At 33.3% G+C, this 27,034-nt stretch overlaps 2 protein-coding genes across 3 annotated transcripts; both read right to left on the minus strand.

Annotated features, from left to right (window-relative positions):
* Positions 1 to 6,580, minus strand: LOC129309119 (uncharacterized). Of its 2 annotated transcripts, none has more exons than XM_054950509.1 (16): positions 6,342 to 6,571; positions 6,184 to 6,259; positions 5,535 to 5,666; positions 4,595 to 4,952; positions 4,421 to 4,516; positions 4,119 to 4,198; positions 3,960 to 4,035; positions 3,683 to 3,859; positions 3,148 to 3,252; positions 2,953 to 3,048; positions 2,739 to 2,831; positions 2,586 to 2,624; positions 2,420 to 2,461; positions 1,233 to 1,363; positions 1,009 to 1,135; positions 1 to 472 (listed from the first exon to the last, which is right to left on the minus strand). In XM_054950509.1, exons 1-16 carry the CDS (start codon positions 6,508 to 6,510, stop codon positions 323 to 325), a joined length of 1,947 nt encoding a protein of 648 aa, XP_054806484.1. In that variant the 5' UTR covers positions 6,511 to 6,571; the 3' UTR covers positions 1 to 322. The 2 variants fall into 2 exon arrangements, with proteins under 2 accessions (XP_054806484.1, XP_054806485.1); XM_054950510.1 differs by having other exon boundaries at positions 335 to 472; positions 1,009 to 1,109; positions 6,342 to 6,580.
* Positions 6,581 to 21,941: 15,361 nt separating this feature from the next.
* LOC129307756 (uncharacterized) lies at positions 21,942 to 25,484 on the minus strand. The gene is made up of 2 exons (XM_054948631.1): positions 24,481 to 25,484; positions 21,942 to 23,461 (listed from the first exon to the last, which is right to left on the minus strand). Exons 1-2 carry the CDS (start codon positions 25,174 to 25,176, stop codon positions 22,163 to 22,165), a joined length of 1,995 nt encoding a protein of 664 aa, XP_054804606.1. The 5' UTR covers positions 25,177 to 25,484; the 3' UTR covers positions 21,942 to 22,162.
* Positions 25,485 to 27,034: the final 1,550 nt, after the last annotated feature.

The following is a 27,034-nucleotide window of genomic DNA, read 5'->3' on the forward strand; positions in this document are numbered from 1 at the left end:
TTGTAGAAATGTGGGTACATAGCCGTACCCTGCAATCAGGTTACAGATGTGAAATGTCACGTCTAACATGGCAGGGAGCACTGTTAGGATCAAGAACAGTTGTTATCTTTGTCTGATCCGTATGATAAATAATTTAATAAAGAATAAGAGAAAATAACTACTGATATCAGATATAATTACAGCACAGGTGCTCTCTCTAGGGACTAGTCATTAGAAGCGGGAAAAGCACAGGGACATTACCGGTGTATCAGTGACAAGCTAAAATCAATTATCTAACCTGAGGGAAATCTCTAGTAGATGTTTTGATCCAGCTGTCAGCATTTTATATGCCAACAATTGAAGCATTGCTTGTCCCGGCACTGCCATAGAAGTCAAGCTCAGCGAAAGTACCCCCTCCTTCTCCCTTGGCCAGTCTTCCTGGATTCACAGAAATGCACTTCATGTGGTTCTTTTCACTTTCTTCATTAAGTACCTGTGCAAGGTCAGCTCTTGTCAAGTTTTTGCATCAAACGTGCTTAAAAATTGTCTACTTCACCAAAATAACTTAAACCACTTGATTAGAGATATTTTAAGCTTTATTTATTTCTAATCTACTTTCTAATTACTAGATGTGAGGTTTCAGGTCTATTACTCATTTTTCCCTTTCCTTTTTAATCTCTAGTTTATTTTCTTCCTCATCTTTTATTCTTTTTTTTTTTCCTTTTTCATTGCCTTTTTTCTGTTTTTTTGAATGACTCTTAATACCGTGTCAAGTTTTTATGTTAGGTATAATTGAGGATTGTTATTTCACTAAAATAGCTTAAGACAAATCCTAAACTTCATATATTCCTAATCTACTTTCTAATTACTAGATGTGAGGCTTCAGGTCCATTACTCTCTACCTTTTTTTCTCTCCAACCAATATCAGCATTTATTTTAAACCTTAAAAACGTGATAGCCCAGATTTCAAACATTGATCTTTGATAGTTTAGGGAAAATGAAAGGAATCTTGGCAGGATAAATTTTAACCTTGATAAAGTATTTGATGTCTGAAGGTAAAATGAGAACATCTGGCACTGACGGGACTTGAAGAGCTTCTGGAGCAAGAGAATAGTCCAAAGGAACACTTTCTGCCGATGGATAAAGAGGATAAAAGCTGAATCAAAAAAATTGAAGGGCATCAATTATGGCGTCTGATGCTTTCTAAACAAAATATTAAGGAGCAGTGAGGAAATTTGTGAACTGTGTCAAACCTTTGCTGTTTAAGAATATGGTTTACGAGTCTACTCATGCGATCACTAGGTTTTCCATCTGCTGAAATTCGTGATATCTCCTCCCCACTCAGATGCTTGAGAATATCCACAGTGCAACAACCAATCTTGACCTGAAACCCAATTTCTGAAGTAAAAATGCTTCTCACATGCTCCTCTCCAGATATTTACAGCATCTAAACCCTAGCACTTCTTCAAAAAAAATTTAATAGTAAAGTTCTCGTGAGATAGATATCCAAAAGGTGGCGCCTAAAACCAACTAGAATTTCCATGGACGTACTGTACCTATGTCCATGAGATGCGTCTCAAGTTAGATCATAGCTACATGTTTCTCAATCTATGGCATAGGATTAATGGCAAATAATTTCATAAAAATATACAAAAGTATGTTTTATAGAAATATTTGGTTGCTGTTGATAGAATATAATGGCATTGTGCAATTCATGTAACCGACCCTACATAGTGAAATAAAGCTTGTTGTATACAAAATTCTGTCATCCATAGACATGCAATTCAAACTAAATTGGATCCTCTTGATTCATACATTTATAGATAGTAACGCAAGAAAAAGATAGCCAATTATTGGTCCATATCTCATAATTACACTCATCTACTCGTCTTTCTATAGTTCTAAATGCACCCGAGCAAATCACTATCACATAATCCCTTGTTAACCTGAGGGTATTCTTCCAGCTCAGGAAAATACCATCGACATTTTATTCCTTTTCTTTTTGCCCTTTCATAAGCTAAATTCACCAAGGAGCATGGAACTGCAATGTCCCTAACAGTTAACAGTATTTTCTAAGGGTTGGTATATAGAGATATTTGGTTGACAAATTTTAACGTTTCCTCAGTGCCAAGTCAAACTCCAGATATTTATAGCTACAAATTTAGAGTGCTGAGCGGTTAAATAATCACTAAGTTCACCTTATCCTCCCTCCCTCCCTACTTAGCACAGAAATGCAGGTTTGAGCTAAATTTTCTACATAATGTAAGGAATGCCCAGTATCATCTTTTATGAATCCTGTGATTCTTCATACTTCACTATCCTGTTTGAGCGTTGTTTTTTTTTTTTCAGGGAAATTTAGATGTACAAAAGCCCAGAAGCAAAAGCAGATTTTAAGACAGGCACAAGATGATGCCACGATACAGAATCATTAATGCATTACCTCATTTGCTTCAAAAATTCCAGGATTAGTGAGACTGGCTATCTGAACAATAAAACAAACTACTTAAATAAGCATAGCTAGTCGAGAAGTAATGATATTGTGCTAGTACTAGCAACAGTTATGAAGAATTGAAGATTAATTCTTAAATGCTTTAAAATCACTGTACCTGAGGCTTGAGATCACGAAGATTGACATCAAATGCGGGCTGCAGGAACACTGATTGAATTAGTATTTGAATCTATAAACTACCTAAACTGCCACAGATTCTAATGGCCAAAGGAAAATATCACAACCCTAGTTGACTCAACTTTATCATTACCTGAGGGAAAACAAAATCATGGTTAGCATCTCGTATAGATGGTACAAGAAGAATACGTACTGCAGAACCCATACATTCTACATAATCTTCCAACTGGAATTAGGTAAAAGGGGAGTTAGAAAAAAAATGTACACAAACACAATTCTGTCAAAGACCGAAAAAAAAAATGCACAAACACAATTCCAAAAATGAATTATTCTATTTTAGTCAATACCCTTCTGAGAATTTCAATACGAAATATTTCATCAAAGGTCCTCTCCGTGGCTCCCTTTTTAATGTCTGGGTGTTCAGTGTCAATAAATGGTCCCATCTGAGAGAAAATTCAGTTGTCAATATCACCAGTTTGCACCAGTAGATCTAACATAACGACTAATAGGAAGAAGCAGATTGCAGACAATATGATACAAACCAATATAATCAATTGTGGAGGTCTTTTCTTTGCATATGCCAGCAATTCTGCTAGAGGTTCAAACAATAAATTGTCTGTGGTGGTAAAAGGGCCAGCTGCAATAACCTGCAATGCACCAACCCAGGTATATAGATGTACCGAACCACAACAAAAAAATTGTGCAAAAAAAGGTAGCAGCACTGCATCAATCAAAACTGCATTATCTCTATTATGTCTATGAATAAGAACAATGCCAAATCTTGCAAGTGCTGCAAGATTTCCTGACTCTGCTTTTGCCATGCTAGGCAGTTTTTAAGATATTTATCTAGCAAAAAATTGGAAATTCCTCCCAGATCCAAATAAACAACAACAACAACAACAACAACAAGCCTTTATCCCACTAGGTGGGGTCGGCTACATGGATTGCAAGACGCCATTGTGCTCTATCATTTATTAAGCTTTTAGAAATATTACTAATGACAACAGGTAAAACATGACAGATAATATATATTATTCTGCATAACTCATCTTCTAACAATTAATATAACATACACACCATTGATAACTCCCTCTGCTTGCAAGGCAGATCGGTTGGATGATTTTCCTTATCAAAGGCTAGCTTCTTTGCTGGATTCAAATTCTCACTATCACCAACAGAGGAAACTATAGAATCCACCATTTTGGATGCCACTAAACAGTGTCCACTGGGATTATGCCCTTCAATACCAACTACCTGTCATGATGGAACCCTGCTTTTATATCTTGGATCCTGAATTGAAATTTAACCATATGAAATCAGAATTGTCAACCTCAGTGCCCTTTCCATGTCTCACCTGGCCAGGGAAAACTGAAAAGTGGCTTAGTTGTTGTAATTCTAGGCGAACACGTTGCCCTCCAGAGGTCTCAGCACTGTCATGGCGTTAGAATACAGACAATACTGAAGGGACAGATTTTAGCAGCAATATGGAGTGTAAAGTTAAGGGCCTATTTACCTGCTCTGCAGCATGAGTGACTTCTCATTTAGATGCCCTTCTCCATCACAACAAATCATGCCAACAGTGAAAATGCTTCTCTGAGAAAACAGTGCAGGAAAATTTATTCAATAAGGAGGGTTTCAAGCAATCACAGACTAGAATATGAAATCTGATTAAAATTCAAAGAACACAACAATTTTATTAGAGAAGAACATAGAACACTTTAAGTTCCGGTCATCCAGAATGACTGTCAAAACAATGTTCAATATGTTATAAACCATGAGAGAAAAAGGGAGTGAGAGACTCATCACAGAATTTACCTGTGAAGCAATTGTAGGGTCCATTGGTTCTTCATAGAGCCCAGAAGCCACATGTACCCTTGCATGTTTCTTAATTCGGTTTTCTAATGCATTAAACTAAATAGCCAAAAATCAGGCCTGTAACACCAAAAGTATAAAGGTGAAGAACTAATAAAGACACCAAATACCACATACCCTGTCTTCAGTCCTGTCATACATGAATCTACAACCTGGTCTGGGCCCTGATTCATGAACCACCAATGAACACCTTTGCCGTGCATGAACCTTTCTAACTATGTCATCCTCATCATTCTCATGACCAGGTTCTTGTTTTCCATTCTCTAGAATAGGCATGTTGTTGATGCTGAACTTCACCTCAACCTTATTTGTTCGCTTAGAAAAAGCTGTTGCAACTTTCGATGATTTTCCAGATGATAAAACACTTCCATTAGTTAAAGAGGTTGAATCATATGCAGGTGATAAAAGATCTTGTTGATGGTCAGTTGGAGTTCCAGGAGCATTATCTTTTGAAATATCATCATCATTTAAGATCCTACATAAAAGATTCTTGTTATAAAAAATCATTGGAACAACTCCAGATATTTGTTTCCCAAATATGCAAATAAGCTACCAATTCATTACTAAATAAAATCTCCCAAGGCTGAGAGAACAGATTATAGCAATAATGAACTGACATACTTACATTTCTATCTATCATGTCACTGTAAACTAGAATGACTTGCACAAACCAGGTAATGGTGTTAAATAGTTCCCCCCTTCAAAAATTCGTGTACACTGTTTCTACAGTATGCAGACAGAATGCTTTATTTTTAACAATGCAATTGTCAAATTTCATCAGTGAAGAAAAAGAATCCAATTTGAATTGCTAATGCAAAGCAAGAAAAGAAATTGGGAGAATTACTTTAAGGTCTCACTCAAGAGAACAGGTTGACAACTAAGCTTAGGAAAACAACAACAGTGTGTTATCATTTTCCTAAGCTTAGTTGTCAATTGACCTGGGAATAATTAATCATCCTAAGTGAGACTTGTGTGTAATTCCCCCAAAGAAATTCAAGCATTAAGCAAATAAAAACTATGGAAAAAATAAGCGAAATATGTAAAAGAAAACGCTTACATCTCCACGTCTCTACTTGAGTATATATGAATATCAGTTTTCTCCTTGATAATAGCTTCTTTCTGCTCATTTTGTAGGTGCACCAAAAAGCCATCTATTTCAGCACTTTGCACTGTTGATCCATCCAGCTGTCTGTCAATGGCCAAATAGCCATCAAGTTTCATCGTAAAGTGCTTATCAGTTAAATATTTTTAAAAGTACTCAACAAAATAAAAACGCACATTTTGCAACTTAGCCTCTTCAATGCAATTGACAAACCCAAAAAAAGATATATATATATATATATATATCAACTATTCTCTTATCCTGGCTGTGCAAGAGCTGCTACTCATCGAGATCAAAATTTTAAAAATATTTGAGTTACTTTGTGAAGAAATTCATATCTTAGGTTGATGAATGGTTTCATTTAACCAAGGGAAACCGCATGGTATTCATTATCAAGGATTCCAATCCTTTTTTCTTCTTCCGGATTTGTTAGTAATTAGTAGCTAATACTGAAGAATTATTTTCCAAACTCAGAAACTATAAGCTGCCTAGAAAACTGTCAAAAACAGAAAAAAGAAAGCTGCCGAATAATTTCAATGAGATTCAGTAGAAATTTTCAATTTTCATCAAACCAGTTGAATAATACGAATAGCAGATCATAAACCTGTTTAGATAATAAACCTCCCAGCTTGAAATGAGATCGGAAGGCTTGAGACTGTAGTTTATGCAAAAAGGGAGACCTACAGGAAAAGATTGAGAGTGCGACATGAATTACTTGCAGGGATATAAGAAATGATAGGTAAAAGGAGGAGACGAGCTTACATTTGTTTAGAATTTCTTCTTCATCTTCAAGGTCAAACCCGCTTCTTCGGAACTCTGCATTAATTTCCTCTTCAATTGCCATCTCTTCCTGCTCCAGGACTAGGGTTTCCCAAGGGAGACCGAAAGTAAGGAAACGGAGAAAAATGGCGGGAAATTTGACGAGAGGCATTTATTAGGACGTCCTATTCCGATTATCCCCCTTTAATCTATTACAAACTCGTGACCTTGTTGTACAAAAACATACACAATGTATTAAAAGTTTAAAATTGGACCATGAAGCGGTCCGCTGATTAGTGATGTAACCAGGAGTTAAATTGAAGTTAGAGCGATGATGATTAAAGTAATATAATTAAGAGAAAAAGATAATAATTCAGCAAACTCCCAACAATAATTCAAGAAAATACAGCACAAATAATATCCAACTGAACAGGGAGGGAGCAATTGAAGCTTAACTTTGATTTTATAAAACATATTGAAACCTTAAAAAAGAAGGTGGTTAATTTGGAAGGGGAATTGTTCATAGTTAACGTACCATTTCATTGTCTTTTCTTTAAAAAAAAAAAAACTTGAGCAAAAGGTAACTGTGAGTTTATAACCCATCACAAATTTCAACAGTTTATCATGAAAGTGCCAAGTGCAATTATAACAGCACTAGTTTTTAACCGATCTAGGGGTTATGGTTTAATATGAGATTCTAATTCATTATCACTAAGATCAATTTAAATTTAATTGAATGCGATCACTTTGTTAAGGTAGGCTAGCCTCCACTAACCTCTCCCTCCATTTCCTCCCCATTCCATTAAAATGCACTGTTTAACCTATCAAAAAAAATTAGGCCATTCACTTTTTCAGTTTTCCAAGTAAAACTCAGCCATTGATTACTACTTTATTTTAGGTCCCATGTTTCTTTAATAGGGTGGGAAATTTCTCAATTTGCCTCCTAAATCAAAAACTTTGCAAGTGCTGGTGATCCCACAGAAATAGTCGAGGAGGGTGTTCATTGGTTTTCATCACTTTGTTGGTCATTTCTCCATTGGCTCTATGCATACATGCACAATGATTCCTTATGTGTGTTGGTTGCTTCTTTTATATCTTCGTTTCTAATACTAGATTTAAATGGTGCTGATTTTCATATTCTGCTCTTAATATACCTCTTTTTTAGTTTTTGTTTAGTTTTATATATGTTTCTTTTGTGTGGCTTGGGATATATTACTCCAATATACAATATTATTACTATGCATATACACTTGCATCAGATTATTTATAAGTTTTAGTGTAATATTTGTGTATAATATATATATTTACAATCAATTTAAATTGGGTATCTACTTGTCCATTTTTTAGGCTTATGTGATGGATATAAAGTTGACTCTTTGAATTAAACTTGAATTTGACAACATATAAGACTCATGGAAATTTTGGGAAGATTATGGAAGGAGAACAAGTTTCGGTGTCCGCAAAGAGAGATTTAATAAGAGTAAAACAGATTAATCATATTTATGTTATTTACATGGTTGTCACAAAGAGGGGTATGAAAACCTAACAAATGAGATAAATACACTAAGAATCATAAACTAGAGACAAGATCAGGTTGCCAAGGTAGAATGAAAGTAGTAAAGTAAATGGAAAATATAAAATAAGTGAAGTTTTTCTATATCATAATCATGATCCCCAGCCTACTAAAGCTATCTATATGTTTCCATCATTTCATGGATTAACACCAACTCAAGCATTTGAAATAGAAATTGCTAGAAAAGCTAGGATCAATCAAAAGTCATTTTTTAAGTTGATGAGTGAATATGCCAGAGGAAGAACCAATTTAGGATATATAAGAACTTATGTAAAGTATTATCTTAATTCAAACAGACAATGAGCTATGTCATATGATGAAGTTGGATATATCTTTCATTACTTTGAAGAATAATTGATGGAAAATTCATCTTTTTTTGCATGCTCATCAAATGGATCGAGAGGAGCAAGTTACAAATGTGTTTTGGGTAGATCCACGAATGTTAATTAACCATGCTTACTTTGGAGAAGTCATTGCAATTGATAAAACTTATTGCACAAATCAGCATAATAGACCTCTTGCTATTTTCTCTAGCATTAACCATTATAGAGGAGAGGTAATATTTGGAGCCACATTGTTATATGATGAGACCATTGAGTTTTTTAAATGGCTCTTTAAGACTTTTTGTGGGCATACAAGAATGTGAAGCCACTAACTATTTTCATTAACTAGGATGCTATAATGGCATGTGCATTATAAGAAGTGATGTTAAAAGTAAAGCATGCATTTTGCACATGGCATATTTCAAGGAATGCGATAAAGCACCTTAATAACTCAACAAAAGATGAGTGCCATATCATGTCTGATTTCAACCATTACATGAATCATTGTTGGGATAAAATAGAGTTTGAGGAAGTTTGGCAAGAACTATTATCAAGACATAACATGGAAGAAAATGCATGGTTGATATTTATGTACCTAATAAAAGAGAAATGGGCAACATGTTATATTAAGAGGTTAAGAATACTTGGTTTGAGAAGCACTAAAATTAGTAAAAGTATCAATTCTTGTGTAAAGAGTTGCACATATAAAAAAAAATTATATTAATCAATTCTTTCAAAAATTTGAACAAGCTATGGAGGATAAGCATTATGCAGAGTTGGAATGTGAATTTGATACACATGACAACCTATCAAGGTTGATATGGTAGAATTCATGTACACTTTGTTAGTTTTGTAAAGACTATACTCAACCAATTTTTTATTTGTTTCAATTCCAATGTGATTTACATGATACTATATGTATAAAAGAGAGAAAAGAAAGGAAGAAAAATGAAGGTGAAGATAATTTTACCACCTTATTTGATTATATGATCATTATGGTTAATAAGGGAGAGGTGTATAGTTTGACATTTGATCAATTGAGACAATTACTTGCAAATGTAAAAAAAAACAAAGTAGGTATATTATGTTGTCATACATGAAGAGTCTTATATGATCGTGATGTCAAGTTATTCTTAGAAAAATATATAACAAAGAGGTGGATAAAAGAACCACAATGTGGTATAGTGTATGATTTGAAGGGAAAGCACATTAAACCCATTCCTAAACTAGAAAGGTTAATATGATATAGGCAATTGTGCCCCATGGTTATTAAGTTAGCTAGTAATGCATTAGAAAGTCCTAAGGCATTATTTCTAGCTCATGATCTTCACATAAGGCAAAAAGATAATGATGAAGGTTGGGATGGTGAAGGGAATCGTAAGAGTAATTATGTTGATGAAAGAAATGGTGATAATAATAAAGTAATTGGATTTAAAAAGAGATATGGCAGAAAAAGCAAAAAAAAAAAACAACTTAGAAGTTGTGTAGAAGAATCAATTCAAAAAAGATGAGGAGTTTATCCCTTAAAACAATCTTCACAAGCTTCTAAAAAATCTTCACAATTAATTATTGCCTTTGAGAAAGATTCAAATTCATGCTTTTAATCAATTTCTTTGTTTTTTTCCTTGTTTTTTTTGGGCTAAAGATGCTTGATAAGTAGTCATTATTTCTTTTCCAACTACAACATGGTCAAGTACAACTAGATGATATAATGTTGGATGCACTTGAGGAAGATATCTCATCATCTAAAATAAAACATGATCATATGTTGTTAGATACACCTAAACCAAGTCAAATGACTTTTACGAATTTATTGATGGTAATCATGTATTCCAACTATTTTGTTAATATGTAACATTATTTAGCAATTGACTTCCATCATTAACTATTCTTAAACCTAAAATAATTAAACTAACATTAAAACTAAGGATCAACCTTGGCTAAGGTTATTTAGCAATTGACTCTGAAAATATTAAAAACAATGGAATCCCAAAATTATTTGAAAAATATTAATGATGCATAAACATTTGAAAATACTTAAAATCAAAGTATTAAAGTTTGCAAAAATACAAGATAATAGTTGAGCATTAGAAATGTACATTTGTCATGGCTTGTGGCACACAGGCCACTCATCGCAACTAAAACCATGATCCACCATAGCTAACCCAAGTGAAGCAATCCGTTGTGGCCAATATACGATGCACACTCACAAACAGCATAGATAAATCTAACTTTCGATCTACCAAATTTTTAGCTCGAACTTCTGATTAAGGTTATTCAAATGTCCATATGTAGATAATTTAATAAACTAATAATGGCTCTAGCAATGATATAAAAACTGGACGGTTAGACTAGTCGGACTGTCAATGGCCCAGTTTGGACCAAATAATTATTTTCATGATTGAACCGAATTGGATCGGAGTTGAGTCGCTATTAAGCCAAAAATTGAAGTTGAACTGAGAACTGGAATGGTTTTCAAAAAACTGGACAGTTTTAAACGCAATATTAAAAAAGCTTAAAAAAACTAGAAAATTTCAATAATTAGATCCTACTAAAAGCTAACTTTATTTTTGGATAATTTATATATATGAAATATGATTTGAGACCATTTTTTTTATAAAGATGTTAACTACTATAGATCCAAATGTAGATACTTTTGAGTCTACTTGTATCTAATTTAACCAAGATCTACTTATATTTGATAAGTTATAAAATTATAATATATAGTATTATTAATTTATAGTTATGTCGTGTCATTTTATTAACATGCTATAGTTTTTTCTTGTATTTATTTTATATATACATTTAATATTATTTTTATTTAATTATTACGTCACCAATTCAACCATTAGTCTAACTCAATTGAACTAATATGAACTATGAACTGCTGGCCTTTTCGGTTCAATTTTGAAAACATTAGGCTCTAGTCTTACTCTTATTCAGAATCAAATGGGGATTTCAGATACTTTGGTCTACATGCATCCACATATTACCATAATCTCAAATCAACTAAGTGTCATTACTAAACTCTTAGCCATTAACCAAAATACACAATCATTTATAAATTACATCCATAGATTAGTGTGTTAAGACTCTACATGCGTTAATGATTCAACCATCAACCATAAACCAAAATGTAATATACTTTTAACAACTATAAACCTTTAATGTTGGCAATAATAAGTATTCAAATACATTGAGTAAGCAATTAAAGACTTTATTTAAGAAGCTACGTGTCTCTAGTCTCTTCTATTCTCCTTAACATTGCTCTTAGCATTTCTTTGAAAAGTATTAGCAAACGAGAATGAGATTATACAATTTCAATAACTAAGACATATAAATTCAAGTATATAAAAGTGTGACAAATACAAGTACGTTAGGTGTAACCTTCTCTCATATCTGCTCGATACAAAAAAAGATTAACTAAATTATCACATCAATCACATGAATCAATAATCAAATATTTTGTTTGAAAAGCTTTGGTCAAAAATTTGTTTTGAAAAATCACTAAAGTCATATCATATCAAAGCATCATACAACGAAAAGCAAATAGTTACACTCATACCACTCCTTATATGCCATAAAAACTATAAAATCAGGTTAGAAATTAGGCCATGTGCCGCAGCTTATAGCACATGCATGTCTGATTCTATATCATACACCGTGGCTTAAGACATCATGTAATGTAATGCAATGCCCCAATCCAAATTTTTTGCTGTCATTTGATAGCAAGAATGATGAACTTCTAGCATGCGCCATTTTCATATGCAACGTCTGATCAGAATGATTCAAATGCCCATACGAAACTTATCTTATAAGCTAGCAAATGAGATAGGTTTGGATACAAGCTAACAATTTGAACACTTAGAGTGTAAAAAGTTACTTTTTACAAAAATTTCACATACCCAAAGGCTTAAATCGATCTATTTGTCTTATCAGACCACACAAGGCCTTGAAAGTTCAAAGGACCTAACACACCTGATTAACTATAATCTATCACATATATTCATGTATATCAAAATTTGACTCTTCAACAGCCAATTTCTACATTTCTTAACTTTTCATAATTTGTTACAAACTAGCACAACTTGGCCTATTTGGCCTTTTTCTCGCCAAATCACATCTATCCATATTTACAACATAATTACAACTCAATCTTAGCTGTAAATTACTCATTTTATCATAATTTCATACATAAGCTAAGATTCACTAAAATTCACAACATTTACCACATACACAACCTAAATCTTAGCTCTTAATTCTCATTTCACTATAAATATATACAATTGGGCTAAGATTTTATAAAATCATCACATTTTCTCTATTTCACTACTCCAAGCATGCATACAAGTTTTCAATTCATTATACAAACTCAAAGGTTTCACACAGCTTTAGCAATTCTAAGCTGATCCAGACTCTTTTTCTTTGTCCTAATCACTGTTTCGTCCTGTAAAATGTAACCATAGGGGTAAAATAAAAAATCTCAATAATATAATAACTCACTCATATTGATTACCACATGTAATTATATGAAAGTACAATATAATACATAGTCAAAACATAACATATATCATGCTTTTCACTTTAAATCACGTCCACATATATCATTTCACCATATTCATCGCTTTTCACCTCTTTTTCACATACATAGCATATAGCATGATCACTACCAATCGAACCTCTAAATCACTTCGACATGAAATCATAAGCTTGCTTTAAACCAATGTACACCCTCATTTGGCCTTGAACTCACCTTTAGTAATAGAATTATCGACCAAAAGTGTTCTATTTCACTTTCAAACTATAATTTTTCATAATACACACAATAGGGTGTCATTAAACACCGTATCACATAGATATTAAGGAGTCTAAAATCTCCAACACCACACCTCAAAAGGTACTAAGGAGGTATAATTCTCCAATATCGCACCCCGTCAGGCACTAAAGAGAATATGTCATATGTTGTTATCACCACATTCCACACGAGTGAATTCCCACCTCTATGATCATGTTTTACGAACCATTCATAGGTTCCACATTCCTACATATATCCTCAACACAACATATATTTATGCAAAGTATGAAATCACATGTTTTTACTTATTTATTTGATTAAAAGCCATTTTCATGTAATATTCACACAATACTATAAAACATGCCTAGTTTAAAATAATTTCATATATTACTTAGCACACTCACACACAGTTACAATAAATAGTCAAATAAAGAAAGTTATTTAGTTACCTCAACCCTTTTGTCACTAAAAAAATTACTTGTAAATTTCAAACACCACTATAGCTCATTATAAGCTTCCTTTATCAACTCACACGCTCAATATACTAATCTAAACATAATTTAGTTAATTGGTCCCATTTGATCAAAAGTACATAATTACTATTTGTGGCTATATTTAACCATTCATTCTTTTTCATTTATTCGTTATAGGTCCATTACTACTCGATTATTACTTTACATCACCTCAATAGGTTTCATTTACTTAAACACAATTTTCACCCTAAAATCTCAATGAATTAGGGCCAAATTGAGCATATGGATTTAAAATTCTATCATTCAGCTTTAAACTAGTCACAAACTCTAGTTTAACTTCTGAGAACCTTTTTATTATTATTGAGCAAAAATCAAACCCTTAAAATTTCACTGATTCTAGTTCTCTATAACTCATGTTTAAAGAAATTTGGATAGAATGGAAGGTAAGTTATACAAATCTTACCTGCTAAGTCACTAATCAGAAGCACCTTCCACGGCTCTAAAATCTCTTGCCCTAACACACCAACCCTTCTTCTCTTCTCATTTCGTGTGTTTCAAATTTTTTCCTTTTGAAATTCATGAACTTTCACGACTTAAGAAGTCACTTTCTAATCCATGTGCCGCAGCACATGTAGCATAAGCCACGGCAAGTAGCATAGTGAGAATAATTCTCACCACACACACTTGCTTAGGCCTAAAACATGATCCTTCCTCCCAAATCTATTCATTCAACATCCTAATGAGTCAAACTATCAAATAATCACCCAAATCTCTAATCCCACACTAATTACCACTTTACCCTCGATTAACAACTAATCACGAGATTAAGAAATTCAAGATGCTACATTGGGCAATGAATCACAATTAACAATCTTTTAATATTCAGCATGTTTTATGAGCCTATTAATCATTAATTACAAGGCACGTAATGCAATAATGAGATTTATTTATGATCATATACATTTCATCCTTATTCTTTTCATTTTATCTTCTAATTGAATCCATCGGTCCATAAGTTATCAAATCATATAAGACAACTCATGTGATTAGATTAGACCTATTCTCCAATTTGAGAGATTACCCAACTAAGGTATCTGCTCCTCACTCTTAGACTAAGGATTACCTCTTCTCAAAAATTGAGGTGTCATCATTGTCATGGCCCACACTGTCTATTGTAGAAAACTAGTGATGCTAGTCAAATATGCTCACACATGCCATTCTTAAGGGATAATGGATATAAATGCATTGTAATCAAATATGCCAACTCATGTGTGCAAATTTTAATGGTGGCTACACCATGTGAATTTCATAACCCCTTACTCACTTAAGTGTACTCTCACCCATCCATGATCATGCAACATGCTCATGTTACTCAATGACATATCATAAATGTAAATTTGATTAATATATCCCATAATCAAGTATATATTATCAAGTCAATAATACATATCAATAATTATCTCATGCCAAAATCATATATCTATGCTTATCTTAATACCAAGCATTTACTTAAGCACATGATTACACTCTCATTCCCATGCTCATCGATTCACGTACCCATAATCTTGCTCATTAAGATCAAAATAGTCACAATCCATCATCACATTGTGTTAATAATCACATTGAAATTCATTCAATCATGCCATACAACTCATGCCCTCGTCACATTTTAATATAGTGCAATCATACAACCCATAACAAATCAACCATACCATTTCATCATCAAATGAGCTCATGACCACAAATCATATAATTCTTAACAATCAATACTAACATGCTTGCATATCCACATCATCATTTTCATCGAAATCAATAACATATAACTCATAATTCAAAACAATAATTATCTATAAGAACTTAACTTCCAGTTACCTCTACCCTTAGGTTACCATCACAAGAGTATAAGTTAAATTCTAAATGAGCTTTCCAAAAGGCCCAACGAGCTCTAAAGTAGCCAATCTATAATTAATAATTAACAAACAACATTGATGACTAATCAACCTTAATCAAAGCTAAAACCTTAAACTCTCATTAAGCATGATTAAGTAAAAACAACCCCGATACTCGCTTCCAATAACTTAGTCAACATTCATGAAACTAGTCAACATTCATGAAACTTAATAAACTAACTTCATTAACTTAAACTTAGTTATTTAGCATTAGGGTTAACTCTAGACCATTTTCATTATCTTAACCTATCCCGAAACAACTCTAAGATTTCAAATCTCAACACTCCTTTAAGATAAATATCATCAAAATAACCTAAATACCACTTATTTAACTTCAAACAACCCAAAAATAATTTGAACCTTATGGCTAAACTTTCTTAGAGAGAAGATAGATTAGAAGTGTTATCTTGAGTGATTATGAGTTAAAATTCATGCCCTAGTAATAGAGAAGTAGAAACCCAAATAGAGATAGAGAAAATTGCCCAAAACTCACCAAAAACACTCTCTCCCGCATTTGTTTCATGATCAGACCTTTAAGTTTGATTTTTGACTGTTCATGATATCAATAGAGATGAAGAAAATTGCCCAAAACTCACCAAAAACACTCTTTCCCACATTTGTTTCATCATCAGACCTTTAAGTTTGATTTTTGAATGTTTGTCATAGCGAAAAATGCCTCTTTCACCACGATAAATTGTAGAGTTTGTGAATTTTTATTTAAGCTCAATAGTTTTAGCCTCAATCTAGCCTAAAACTTGATTTGGACCCGAAATAACCCTCATACATGATCGTGGGCCTAACTGCCTAAACAATTAACTGACCTCAATCATATATAATTTCTCAATTGGCACCTCAAATTCACAAATTTTTAAATTAAATCCTCAATACATATATCTCTAATTAAGTCCTTAAACTTATCTAAATACTTAAATACTCTTATTCTCTCCATTAATTTAATTAATCATTAAATTAAATTTTGGATATTACATAACATACGTATTAAATCATTCTGTCTCTTTTCCAAAATATATGCACCACTTGATTGCAATATGACATCACTTGAAGCTCTTTAATTCTACCAAGCATTTATAAATGGTAAATCATCAAGTTTCAAGGCAAATTGAGTCACTTTTATTCAAATCAGTGTAACTTTTTACACTTTACAATACAATACAATCTTTAATTATATTGTTGAGGTACAAATACAGATTCACATGTGAATGTAGATCATGCTCAATAAAGTCATCCAATTCAGCTCTTCTCACTTTAGCTGCTTCATTTCAACTCCTTTTGTCACAGCTTCTACTTGATACACTTGGGCTCTCTCTTTTTTGGTCATGGTAGCTCTTGGAGTGATTGTATAGCATTTACTATACTTGAGCTGCATCTTTTTGGTCATGGTAGCTCTCGGGATAATTATATAGTATTTACTATACTAGAGCTGTTCTCTTTTTGGTCATGGTAACTCTTGAGATGATTATGTACATTATTTCATAACTCATTGGTTGTTTTCAGCTACTACTTTCTTTTTGGCTTGCAATTATAAAGTTCATAGTGTAAAGTTATTATCATCATCTACCATAATGTATTAATACAAATATGGAATATATGAAATCTTGAGAAGTCTCCATTTATCCACAATTTGTGCATTTCTTCCATCTAACTATTCCTACCTACTAGCTCAAGGCATCTAACTTCAAGCATCATTTAACCTTGTTTCAACAGAGAATATCAAAGATCTAAATACAAGGCATCACTGAAGACTAATAACATTAACACTAGATAAGCCAAGGATAAGCTAGGGAAGTCTAAATAATGCCAGAGGTGATTTCAAGAATGGAGGAAGGCTTATAAATATAATAGCTACAATTATCATCATTTTAGCTTCCTCATGATCATAGCCTTCATTAAAGAAGGAAAATTTAATAGTCAAGTTAAACACTTGCCCGTTCAATGCTTTCATCAACACAAGGGCATGTGCAGATATCCTTATCACCTATTAGGAATATTTGCTCTAGCTTTGTTTATTATTTTCACCAAAGTCACCTGCACAAAGTAATTATGCACTTGTAAATCTCCACCACAAGGTCTCCCTGTCTCAATCTCAAGGAAGTGGTCCGGATTGACATAAACGTATTAATATCAAGGAACAAAAGGGTGTAGATTTTATGATGTGAACATAAGGTGAGAAGCAATGTGTGCACTCTAAATTGTTTCCCTTTTATCCTTACAATCCCAGCCATTTATTTTTGATGATCATATATAGATTTATAGGACTATAAAATAACCATGGATGATCCAAAAGAATTTTCAAAATTTTCTAAACCCATGTTAGAAAGTTACACCTTTATCCCTTCTATCAAAACAAGAGAAATATAAAACAATTAATCCTTGCTAGTTGGTTTTGTCAAGTTAATAATAAATCCCATTAATGATTTTTTAAAAAAAGAAATTAATATGCAATTTAAACCCTAAATTATAGGTTCAGGAGTAATTTAAACTCTATATTCAAAATTAATATATTTTAAATTTTAAACAATTAAAGTCAGTACCTCATCAATCATAAGCGCTTGGATCAATTGGCTAGAGTTGTTTTAACTTAATTAAAAATCTCAAGTTCATATCTTAGGAACGGAGCCGTGTCAGTTGCCAAGGACGCCCAACCTTGCAATGTTTGTCATGTTTTGATTCAGATTAATTTGGACCCTATTAAATCCTTACTCATTCAGATTAATTTGGACCCTATTAAATCCTTACTCCTCGAGTGAGACAGGTTCAAGACGCTCACGTACGGGAAAAAAAAAAAAAAAAGGTTGGCACATCCTCACCCCGCACGGTTAACTTGAAACTGATGATGGTTACTTTTTTTAAATATAGTGGGCCTATCTTCACTATCTGTGTCTCTGCTCTCTCCTCCCTTCTTCCCTCCCTCTCTCTCTCTTGCTCGGCGTCACCTGTTAATGCTCACATATTTATCATTGAAACAGAGCAATGCTTTGGCTACAGTTTGAGCTGGATCGACACCACCTGTCTATGTCTGAGGCCCATCCTCATCAGCATTAATGCCTGTAATTAATCAAACCTCTAATAATCACCAAAACCTAATTAAACGATCAAATACTTATGGTGAACAACAAGGTTTTGTGAATGTTACGCACCAAAGCTTTTCCAAAAAATGTCGACGTCTGCAAGAGCTAAGCCTAAGATCCACTGTCTCATCATGCCAATTCCTAGTCCCGGATGATGAACTCAGAATAGATATATGTAAATGAGTGTTGCACACACAGCTTTGTGTTTGTGTGTGTGTAAAACAATAATGCTGGGTTTTCCTACCCAACATTGCCAACCAATTTGACAATTCACTGTTATGTTTTGTTGATTCTTTTAGGCTAACAGTTATATACTTTTCTTGATCAACTTATAGCAAAATATGCATGGGTTTGAATAATTTCTCAAACCAGCTTTTGGGTATTGTTGGGCTGAAATGAAGAGGAAAGAGGAACCTGTACCTGAGAAATGATAATATAGGAGCAGTATTAGAGGAAGCCAACAACTTTGTGTTAATTCATAGCGGGCCACACAGTGACACGCCCTTTTCTCTCCTGAACGTCTCTGATGTAACATGCATGGACTCGAGCCTGCCGTAGCTGGTGGTGGAGAAGGTCTGCAAAACGGTGCGTTTGATCTGCTTCCTCTTATAGAATGGTGTCTCTAAAAGCCAGGGCATGCACGACATGCACTTCATGGTGAAGCGAGGCAAGAACTTGGGAAAGACTCTGAATAACGTAACGCCGTCGTCTGTCGGACGAGGATCACTTCCTAAGGAATCTGGGTGCCTTCAAAGTCCCTCCACTGTCTTCTTTTTCTTCCTCTTCACTCAAAATCATTGATTTTATTTCTATTACTGATCAGTCACTAAATCCTAAAGCAGAATCAAACGCTCGAGACAGTATAAATCCTTGCCTCCTCCTTCAATGAATAAGAGAGTCTCGACGAGAGGGTTGCGGGAACGGGGGCCGCTGATGAAGCTGCGGATCTCAGTGACTCCGAGCAAGAGATGAGGGAGGGAGGGCGGTCCCACTATGTTTCAAAAGTAACCACCGTTTGATTGATCTGAGCGTTGCAATTTTATTTATTCTGAATATCACAATTTTTACCTGCAACCAAGGCATTATCAGTGACATGTATCTTCAATCTTAACTCAAAATTCTAAAGATAAATTAAGATAGATCTTTTATTAAATAAATTCTACCAAAATTGAGCTGGGTTAGATTGAATATTAATAATTTTGTCCTCCATATTAAAGCTACTTCTTGTGACGCCCTCATTTGTGATAATCAAGGTAATTGAATAAAAGAATTTATTACAAGTTTTGATTATCATCCTAGTGCTATTGTTGAGCTCTTAAATATCCTTGAGGGTTTTAATCTTTGTTGAAGTAGTAATTTTAAGTAAGTTAATATTCACACTAATTCATTAAAAGCTCTGACGCTTATCTAATTTGAACACAATACGAACCACTCTCTTAACGACACTATAAAAAATCAGATGCATTAAATTATCACCTTTAACCATATAGTTAGAAAATTTAACAAATGTACGAACTAGTTTGCTTGCCATGTTATGAGCATATTTTACTCTTAGGGTGACGTCTCTTTATGAGTTTAGACTTGACCTAATTCTTTCTGTCTACATGACTTGCCATAACCTTATATTCAAACCAAAAACCAAAATAGCCACCATTAATTTCAAATTAATAATGGGGATGGATATATCAACTTTAATTAGTTTGACTTTAAAATATATTAAAAAAATTTAAATCACCTCCGTATTTAGAATTTAAAGTTTAAATTGTATATTAACAAAATAAAATGATTTAGGAACTAAGTCAAGAATGTGATGACGAGTTGTCATGGATTGAGAGCGGTCGAGGACACCGGTGAGGCTAGATCGGTGTGATTTGATGGAAATCTCATCGCTGCTGCTGCAGTTTGCAGAATGAAGCGAAAAGAGGTGAGTTAGATTGATTTGACCCCCTCTAAGAAGTAACAGTTGAGATTAAATAATAAAATAAGACTTGTTTAGTTGTTTAGTTGTTGTTTTCATTATTTATTTTTAAAAATTATTTTATAAAATAATTTTAAAAGCTGTTTTTGTAAACAAATTTTAAAAAAAAAATTTAATAATAGTAATCCCAAAACAGTTTTATAAATTTATGAGATGGGTGATTCTTTTTTATCAAGACAAAATTACAACATTTGCTATTAATGAGAATAATTCTCATTTCTTGTTTTTTGCTTTTTCTCTGTAAAACTAAAAAAAAAAAGGAACAGAAACAGCTAAAAATTGTTTTGATTTTCTTGTATTTAAAAAAAATTTAAAACTGTTTTCAAAAAAAATTAAAAAATCATTAACCAAGCAATTTTTTTAAAAAAATATTAAAATAAAAAAAATTAAGAATAGTAAAAAGACAAACTCTAAATGGCTGAGGTTCTATTTTTATAAGTTAAACACTGCGTTATTTAGCAAATGGCTGAGATTCTATTTTTATAAGTTAAACAATGCGTTATTTAGCAAAATGAAGAGGAAATAGAGAAAGGGGTTAGTGGAGACAGGCCAATCCCACTTTACTTCCTTGCATTCTTTCCCCTTTCCTTGTTATTTATTCTTCATTAATTTCATTTTGAGAACTCAACTTATAACATCAAGGATTTGAATATCAGAGAACACATTTGAGGATAGTTCTATTCAACCATCAACTTGAATTTTAATTCAAATCAATTGTAGGGGTGACCAATAGCTAGAGTTGAGAATAAGAGTCGAGTTTGAAAGGTCACCGGTTTAATCCCATTTTTATAAAGATTCAAACTTAAAAAATGACATTTTTTAAAAAAATTGAACTCTCAAGCCCGGCCCTAAAAAACAAACTCAAGCTCATATAGTCCTTTTAGGTCCGTTTTTATTTTTTCCTTAAAAACTAAAATATTTTAAATTCTTAAATTAAATTTAAACTTTAAAATATATGTTTATATTTTAAAATTAAAATTTTTATTATTTATTTTTAATTTTAATATTATAATTTGTATTTTTGAAAAATATATAAAATATTATAATTAAAAAATTTAATTTTTTAAAATTTCAAAAAATAAAAAAATAATAATAAGGGTTTACAGGTCTGACCCTAAGCTTTTTATATAAGAGTCGAATTTTAAAAAAATGAGGCATTTTAAAAAAAAAAATCAAGTTTAAAGGCTCAAACCCGCTCATTTTCCAATTCTACCAATAACTCCATAAATATCAAATATAAAAAATTAAAAATGAGTCTAAAAATGATAAAAATTTCATCCATGACTTGACAATCTATGAATCCAAAATGTTCAAATGACATATAGTTGTTACTATAATTAAATAATTTCATATTGTTTGAAAAAATTAGAATGTAAATCTCAGCTAACTACCAACCGTTTAATCTAGAATGTAAGAAGAGAAGGGAGAAGAATAGAGAATCTAGATTACTTGGCTTTTCAAGTATACAAAAGAGAAAATTTCAGGTGAACTGTTTCTGGTTAAGCTAAGAAAAACTAAACCAATAAATAACAAACAAGAAAATGATACAAACAACATCATTAGGATACATATGGTACATGAACTTACACAAACAAGCTAGTATTAACTAAGTAACAATCCACTATATGTCGGCAATATCAACATTTACGCAACTAAAGAGCTGAAACGATTATAACTACGGCTTGAAATTGTGCAGCTATTTGAATCTTCCACACCCAGGCCTTGTGCTCCAAAAGATAGATACCTATTCATCAATCTCTTTCTGAATGAACCCTGTCTATGGCTGGATTGTAGAGTACCTTCATCTATTGATTGATTGGAGCAAGAGGGTCCCATGATATTGCCATCTCTTTGCTCATTAATGGAAGTAAGTGAAGCCATGGATGATTTCAGAAAAGGACCAGGAAGTGCCAGAAGTGGGTTTACCTGAATTACACCTTGTGATAGGCCAGCAGTAAATTTCTCTTTGGTGGATGGACTTGGAAGATAAGTCCTAACAGATAGCGTTCTTTTGTTGTTTGGAAGAGAACAGAAATTTGAGTATCTTTGCCGTAATGGGATTGGGATGTTTTCCATGTTCTTCCTTGAACTGAAAGAATACACCGAAAAATTATCTTCATCATCTTCCAGCTTCAAGGCACTGGCTTCTCTTTCTTTCTTTTTAGGCCACCGAAGAAAAAACTTTAAACGCCTTGCAGCAAATTTAACAGAACCAGACTTGTCATTCGGGGAGTTGGCTGACTCACAAGTGCTAAGTTCACCTGAGCAAGAATTAGATTTCACACTTGCTTGATCATAGTTGATTTCTGATGATGCATTGTCAACGCCAGTGTATAGAAATATCTCTGCGTCTGGAATTCTAAAAGAAGTTCCAGGACTCCTTCCAATGCCATGGGATTTCAGATGAGAGCGAAGGACATTTCTAGCCAAATAATCAGGATAATTAGATATTCCTCCAGCTGAAATCAACTGCTTGATCAAAATCTCCGAGGAAGTTGATTGAGGTCTTCGCTTCAGAAGATCAAGGGGAGTCATCCCATCAGCATCACGAATGTTCAAATCAATGGATGGGACAGACATTAACATTTCCACTACATCACATTGGATGTTATCAATGACAGCTACATGAAGAGCTGTTCTTCCTTCGTTGTTCCTGACATTGATGATGTCCTGCATCTTCACAATCTTTCCACTAACAACGTGCTTCATTAGCTCAGTGTGCTTGTCCAGTCTCTGGAAACCTGGGCTTTTGAAGCCAGCCGCTGCCATATGAAGAAAAGTGTCTCCATGGTGATTGGTTAAGAATGCTGATTCGGGAGATGCAAAAATCAGGATCTCCACCACAGGCAAGTAACCCCTGTAAGAAGCCACATGTAAGGCAGTGTTCCCTTGTGCATCAGTTGAGGTGATAATCTCTGATGATTCTAGTAGATTTTTCACCACCTGCATTGCTAGAATAGTCAGAATAAGTGAAAGCTTTTGTTGCATTCTGGAAATCTGGACAAATTGAACTTCTGAAGCATACACTGTCCCAAAAGTACCAAATATGAAGATAAGAAGCGATAGCCTTAGAATAAGTCAACCTGTTTTTCATTTAGAATGTAAAGCATGAAGCCATGAACCCTGGTTGGAGTCTACTTAAATATAAGCCACAAGGAAATGCCAGTTGGACTAAAGCACCAGAACACGATGGGTAAGTAATTCTCACAAATATGTTTGACATTAAAAGTGAGCTCAATATCTTATCTCAAACACATCTTAGAGTAATCTGATTTATCACGAACCATGAAGCTCAATAACACTGAAAACAAGAAGTGCTGCAGTATCTACATTCAATATTCACACTAGATGAGAAGAATATATTGTTCATGCTTTCCTTCTACTCAAGTATAAATGATAATTTCCTCATACCCACATTAAAGATTTCTGAAGATGCACTAAAAGTTAGTGATATTAAAATAAAGCTATTTTAAGCTTTATCTGTGCAAGCTTTGAGTACTCAGTCAACTTAAACAGAGTGTTTGAGACACGTTATATGATTAAGTCAGGGGGACAAGCTTCGCGTAAAGGGCCTATGGTCTCATTCTGTTTGTATTTTATCCATCTCATTCTGCTTAAGAAGATCTCATTACCATAATTCCTGGTGTTAGCATGCTAAATAGCTATCAATTTAATTGCCATTTAAATTTTTTTTTTTTCCTGATCGTTCAATATATCCCCTCCTTATAATTAAAGTTGTTCGTCCTCAAAAAGGCAAACGAGAAGAAATTATATCAGGGTACATAAAATATATCTAGTCTTCAAGGACGGCAAATTTCGTAAATCTACTAAGAAACTAAAATTTTATGATCTATCACAAATAATCCCAGTTTCGCGAATCAGAATGACATTGGAAAAAAAAAAAAAAAAGTAGGACTGAAGATATATTGCCAAAAAACAACACATTAAATAAGCCTCCTCACCTCAACTTGCCCTCTGCCAGCTCCTGCGTGCAGAACTGTGCATCCTTGTGCATCTCTAAAAGCTAAAATGTCAGAATCACTTCCAAGAAGCTGCTTCAATACCTCCCAATTCCCTCCTCTCGCGGCAGCATGAATGGCCCTATTCATCATGTCTTTCTTGAAAATCCTACCACTTTCATCCAATTCTGCTTCAGTGACACAGCAATCTCTGGGCGAAAGTGCGGAGTCAAGAAGAATCTTGAAGACCTCAGAGTTCTTGCTTCTAGCTGCAGCATACAGGATATCAGTGACTCCATACTCTCCTTCTCCGAACACCAGAAACGGGTCTCTCCTTAACAATTCCAGAACAAAATCAACATCTCCGGCAGAGGCAGCAGTATAAAGCAGCCACCCACCATAGCCAGCACGAATAAGAGAGTTATGCCCTCTTCTAGTTTCACATTCGCGAAGAAGATTCCTCGCAACGTGACAACGACATTTAGCGACGTCGTCGAATTGAGATTCGTCATCCCAGACGGTTTCAAGGCGGCGGATTCGACGGAGGGAGGTGAGCTTAATAAGCAAATTAGAGTCCAGGTGAAGAAGCTCCGCCACCAGATCGTAGAGCCCATTCGCCGCCGCCCAATCAATTGGCGACGCGTACCACCATTGATCTCCAGTGCTCTCCCAACGAAGCGGAAAATACGAGGGAGGCATTTTAGCTTCTTCCTCTTCCCCAAAAAACTGCTAATGAACTGAAAATTTTGTATGAATGAAGGAAGTGTAAGAGTACTGTGAACACTGAACAGTGAAATGGGAAGCTACGGAAGTTCACATTAGAGAGAATAAGAAACAAGCGAGAGGAACAAGGAACGTGATTTTCGCGGCACACGTTGGTGGCAAAACCCAAAATGCATCACCATGTGTGTGTGTCTCTCTCTAAGAAAGAAGATAACAAAAGCGAAAATGGGAAATTCTATGGTGGAGCGAAAAGTTTAGAGGAAAGCATAGACAGATTGAGATTCTCTGGTCCGTGAGCACCCACCCAAACAATTAAACGAAGTTGGATTATAATTACAATTTTCTCCAGAGACCCCACAATGTAGATTCATACACTTGAGGGAAATTTCATCGATTGTCTTTTTTACATGCCCGACCTAAAACTGCCAAGAACAAAAGAACAAAATACAAAAGCAGAAATTGAAGGCACACTAGGTTTTTTTTTTTTTTTTTGGGTACATTGGCTTGTAAGAATGCTTCTAGATCGCTTGCTTAACTTGCATGGCTTCCGCTGCAAAGGTCATGTCTGATGAGGAACACAAAAAGGCATAAAAATCACATCTCGAATATTTAGCTATCATGGGATATGCTATTAAAATTTAAAAATAATAATAAAATATTTTTAAATTATATAAATGATAATTTAATATCTTAAAATATTATAATTTTAATAAAGTTTTTAAAAACTTTATGTCAATAAATTTTATAATGAAAAGAAAATTTTTTTCTTACTAAAAATAAAAAAATTTAATTATAATTTTTATTTAGTAAATCGCAACTTGTTAAATATAATTTTTATTATTAAAAACAAGCTTCGATCATAATATTTATTTAAAAAATAATAATTTTTATTATATAAATTATAAAAGTTAAATTTTTATTTTTGAGAAACAAGTTCTCAAAATAGTAAATTCCATTCATAATTTCTATTTAAATAATCACAAATTTTATAAATTAAATAAAAATTATAATTTGTCAATAAAAATAAAATAATTTTTTTAATTTATAATTTATTGATAAAAAGAGGTTTCTAAAAATTTCAATGAAATTATAATATTTTAAAAGATTAAATTATTATTTATATAATTTAAAAAAATTATTATCATTTTTTCATTAAAAAATCTATTTTGTTCACTGTCATGGGAAGGATAACGATAACAATTTCTTGGCAGGTCTTGTAGCCTACACATCGGCCAATGGTTTGAGAAAGATTTATGCAACAAGACTTTTTCAACAGGGGAAGTTACTTGTTTTTTAACCTTTTCATTAAATAGGGATGTCTTCTGCTTTACATGAAAAGGTGACAAAAAGATGTAATGGCCGAAAATGATTAGATTGAGTAAAAGAGGTTTAAAGGAAAATGACCGAAAAACTAAGAGTAACTTTTCTAAAAATATTCTCTGAATTCTCGAATTTAAATTTAATATTTTATATTTAAATGCCTATTGATTCTTTTTTTTTTTTGGATAACAAAATGCCCATTGATTCATAAGTTCACTTTTGATACAAATTAGTCGCTACTTTAACTTTAACTAGTCATTTAGTTTTAGGGCATCATTGACACTTAAACCTTTAAAATGGTGGTTATTTCTTATTTTAAAAGTTATTATTTCTTAAAAGGAAAAACCTAGCTTTTTGTTCCTATACTTTGCTCGCATTTTGCTTTCGGTCCTTATACTTTTTTTAGTGTTTTTGATCTCTATATTTTTATTTTTCATCATCTCTAGTCCTTCTATAAACAAAGTGTAAGGACCTTAGAGGTAGAGCCAGGAATATGTCAGGCTGGGCCCGTTTA

This window comes from Prosopis cineraria, unplaced genomic scaffold, assembly GCF_029017545.1.
Source record: "Prosopis cineraria cultivar Desert tree isolate PC_DT_omini unplaced genomic scaffold, ASM2901754v1 PC4, whole genome shotgun sequence".
Classification (NCBI taxonomy): Eukaryota; Viridiplantae; Streptophyta; class Magnoliopsida; order Fabales; family Fabaceae; genus Prosopis; species Prosopis cineraria.

Bases quoted from the DNA above. Each gene is read 5' to 3' on its own strand.
- LOC129307756 (XM_054948631.1), bottom strand. From the start codon at position 25,176: ATGCCTCCCTCGTATTTTCCGCTTCGTTGGGAGAGCACTGGAGATCAA. The intron at 23,462-24,480 runs GTGAGGAGGCTT...CTAGCAATGCAG, and splicing joins CTGGCAGAGGGCAAGTTGAG to GTGGTGAAAAATCTACTAGA.
- LOC129309119 (XM_054950509.1), bottom strand. From the start codon at position 6,510: ATGCCTCTCGTCAAATTTCCCGCCATTTTTCTCCGTTTCCTTACTTTC. The intron at 4,199-4,420 runs GTAAATTCTGTG...CTGTTTTCTCAG, and splicing joins ACCCTACAATTGCTTCACAG to AGAAGCATTTTCACTGTTGG. The intron at 2,625-2,738 runs GTAATGATAAAG...GTGTTCCTGCAG, and splicing joins ATGATTTTGTTTTCCCTCAG to CCCGCATTTGATGTCAATCT.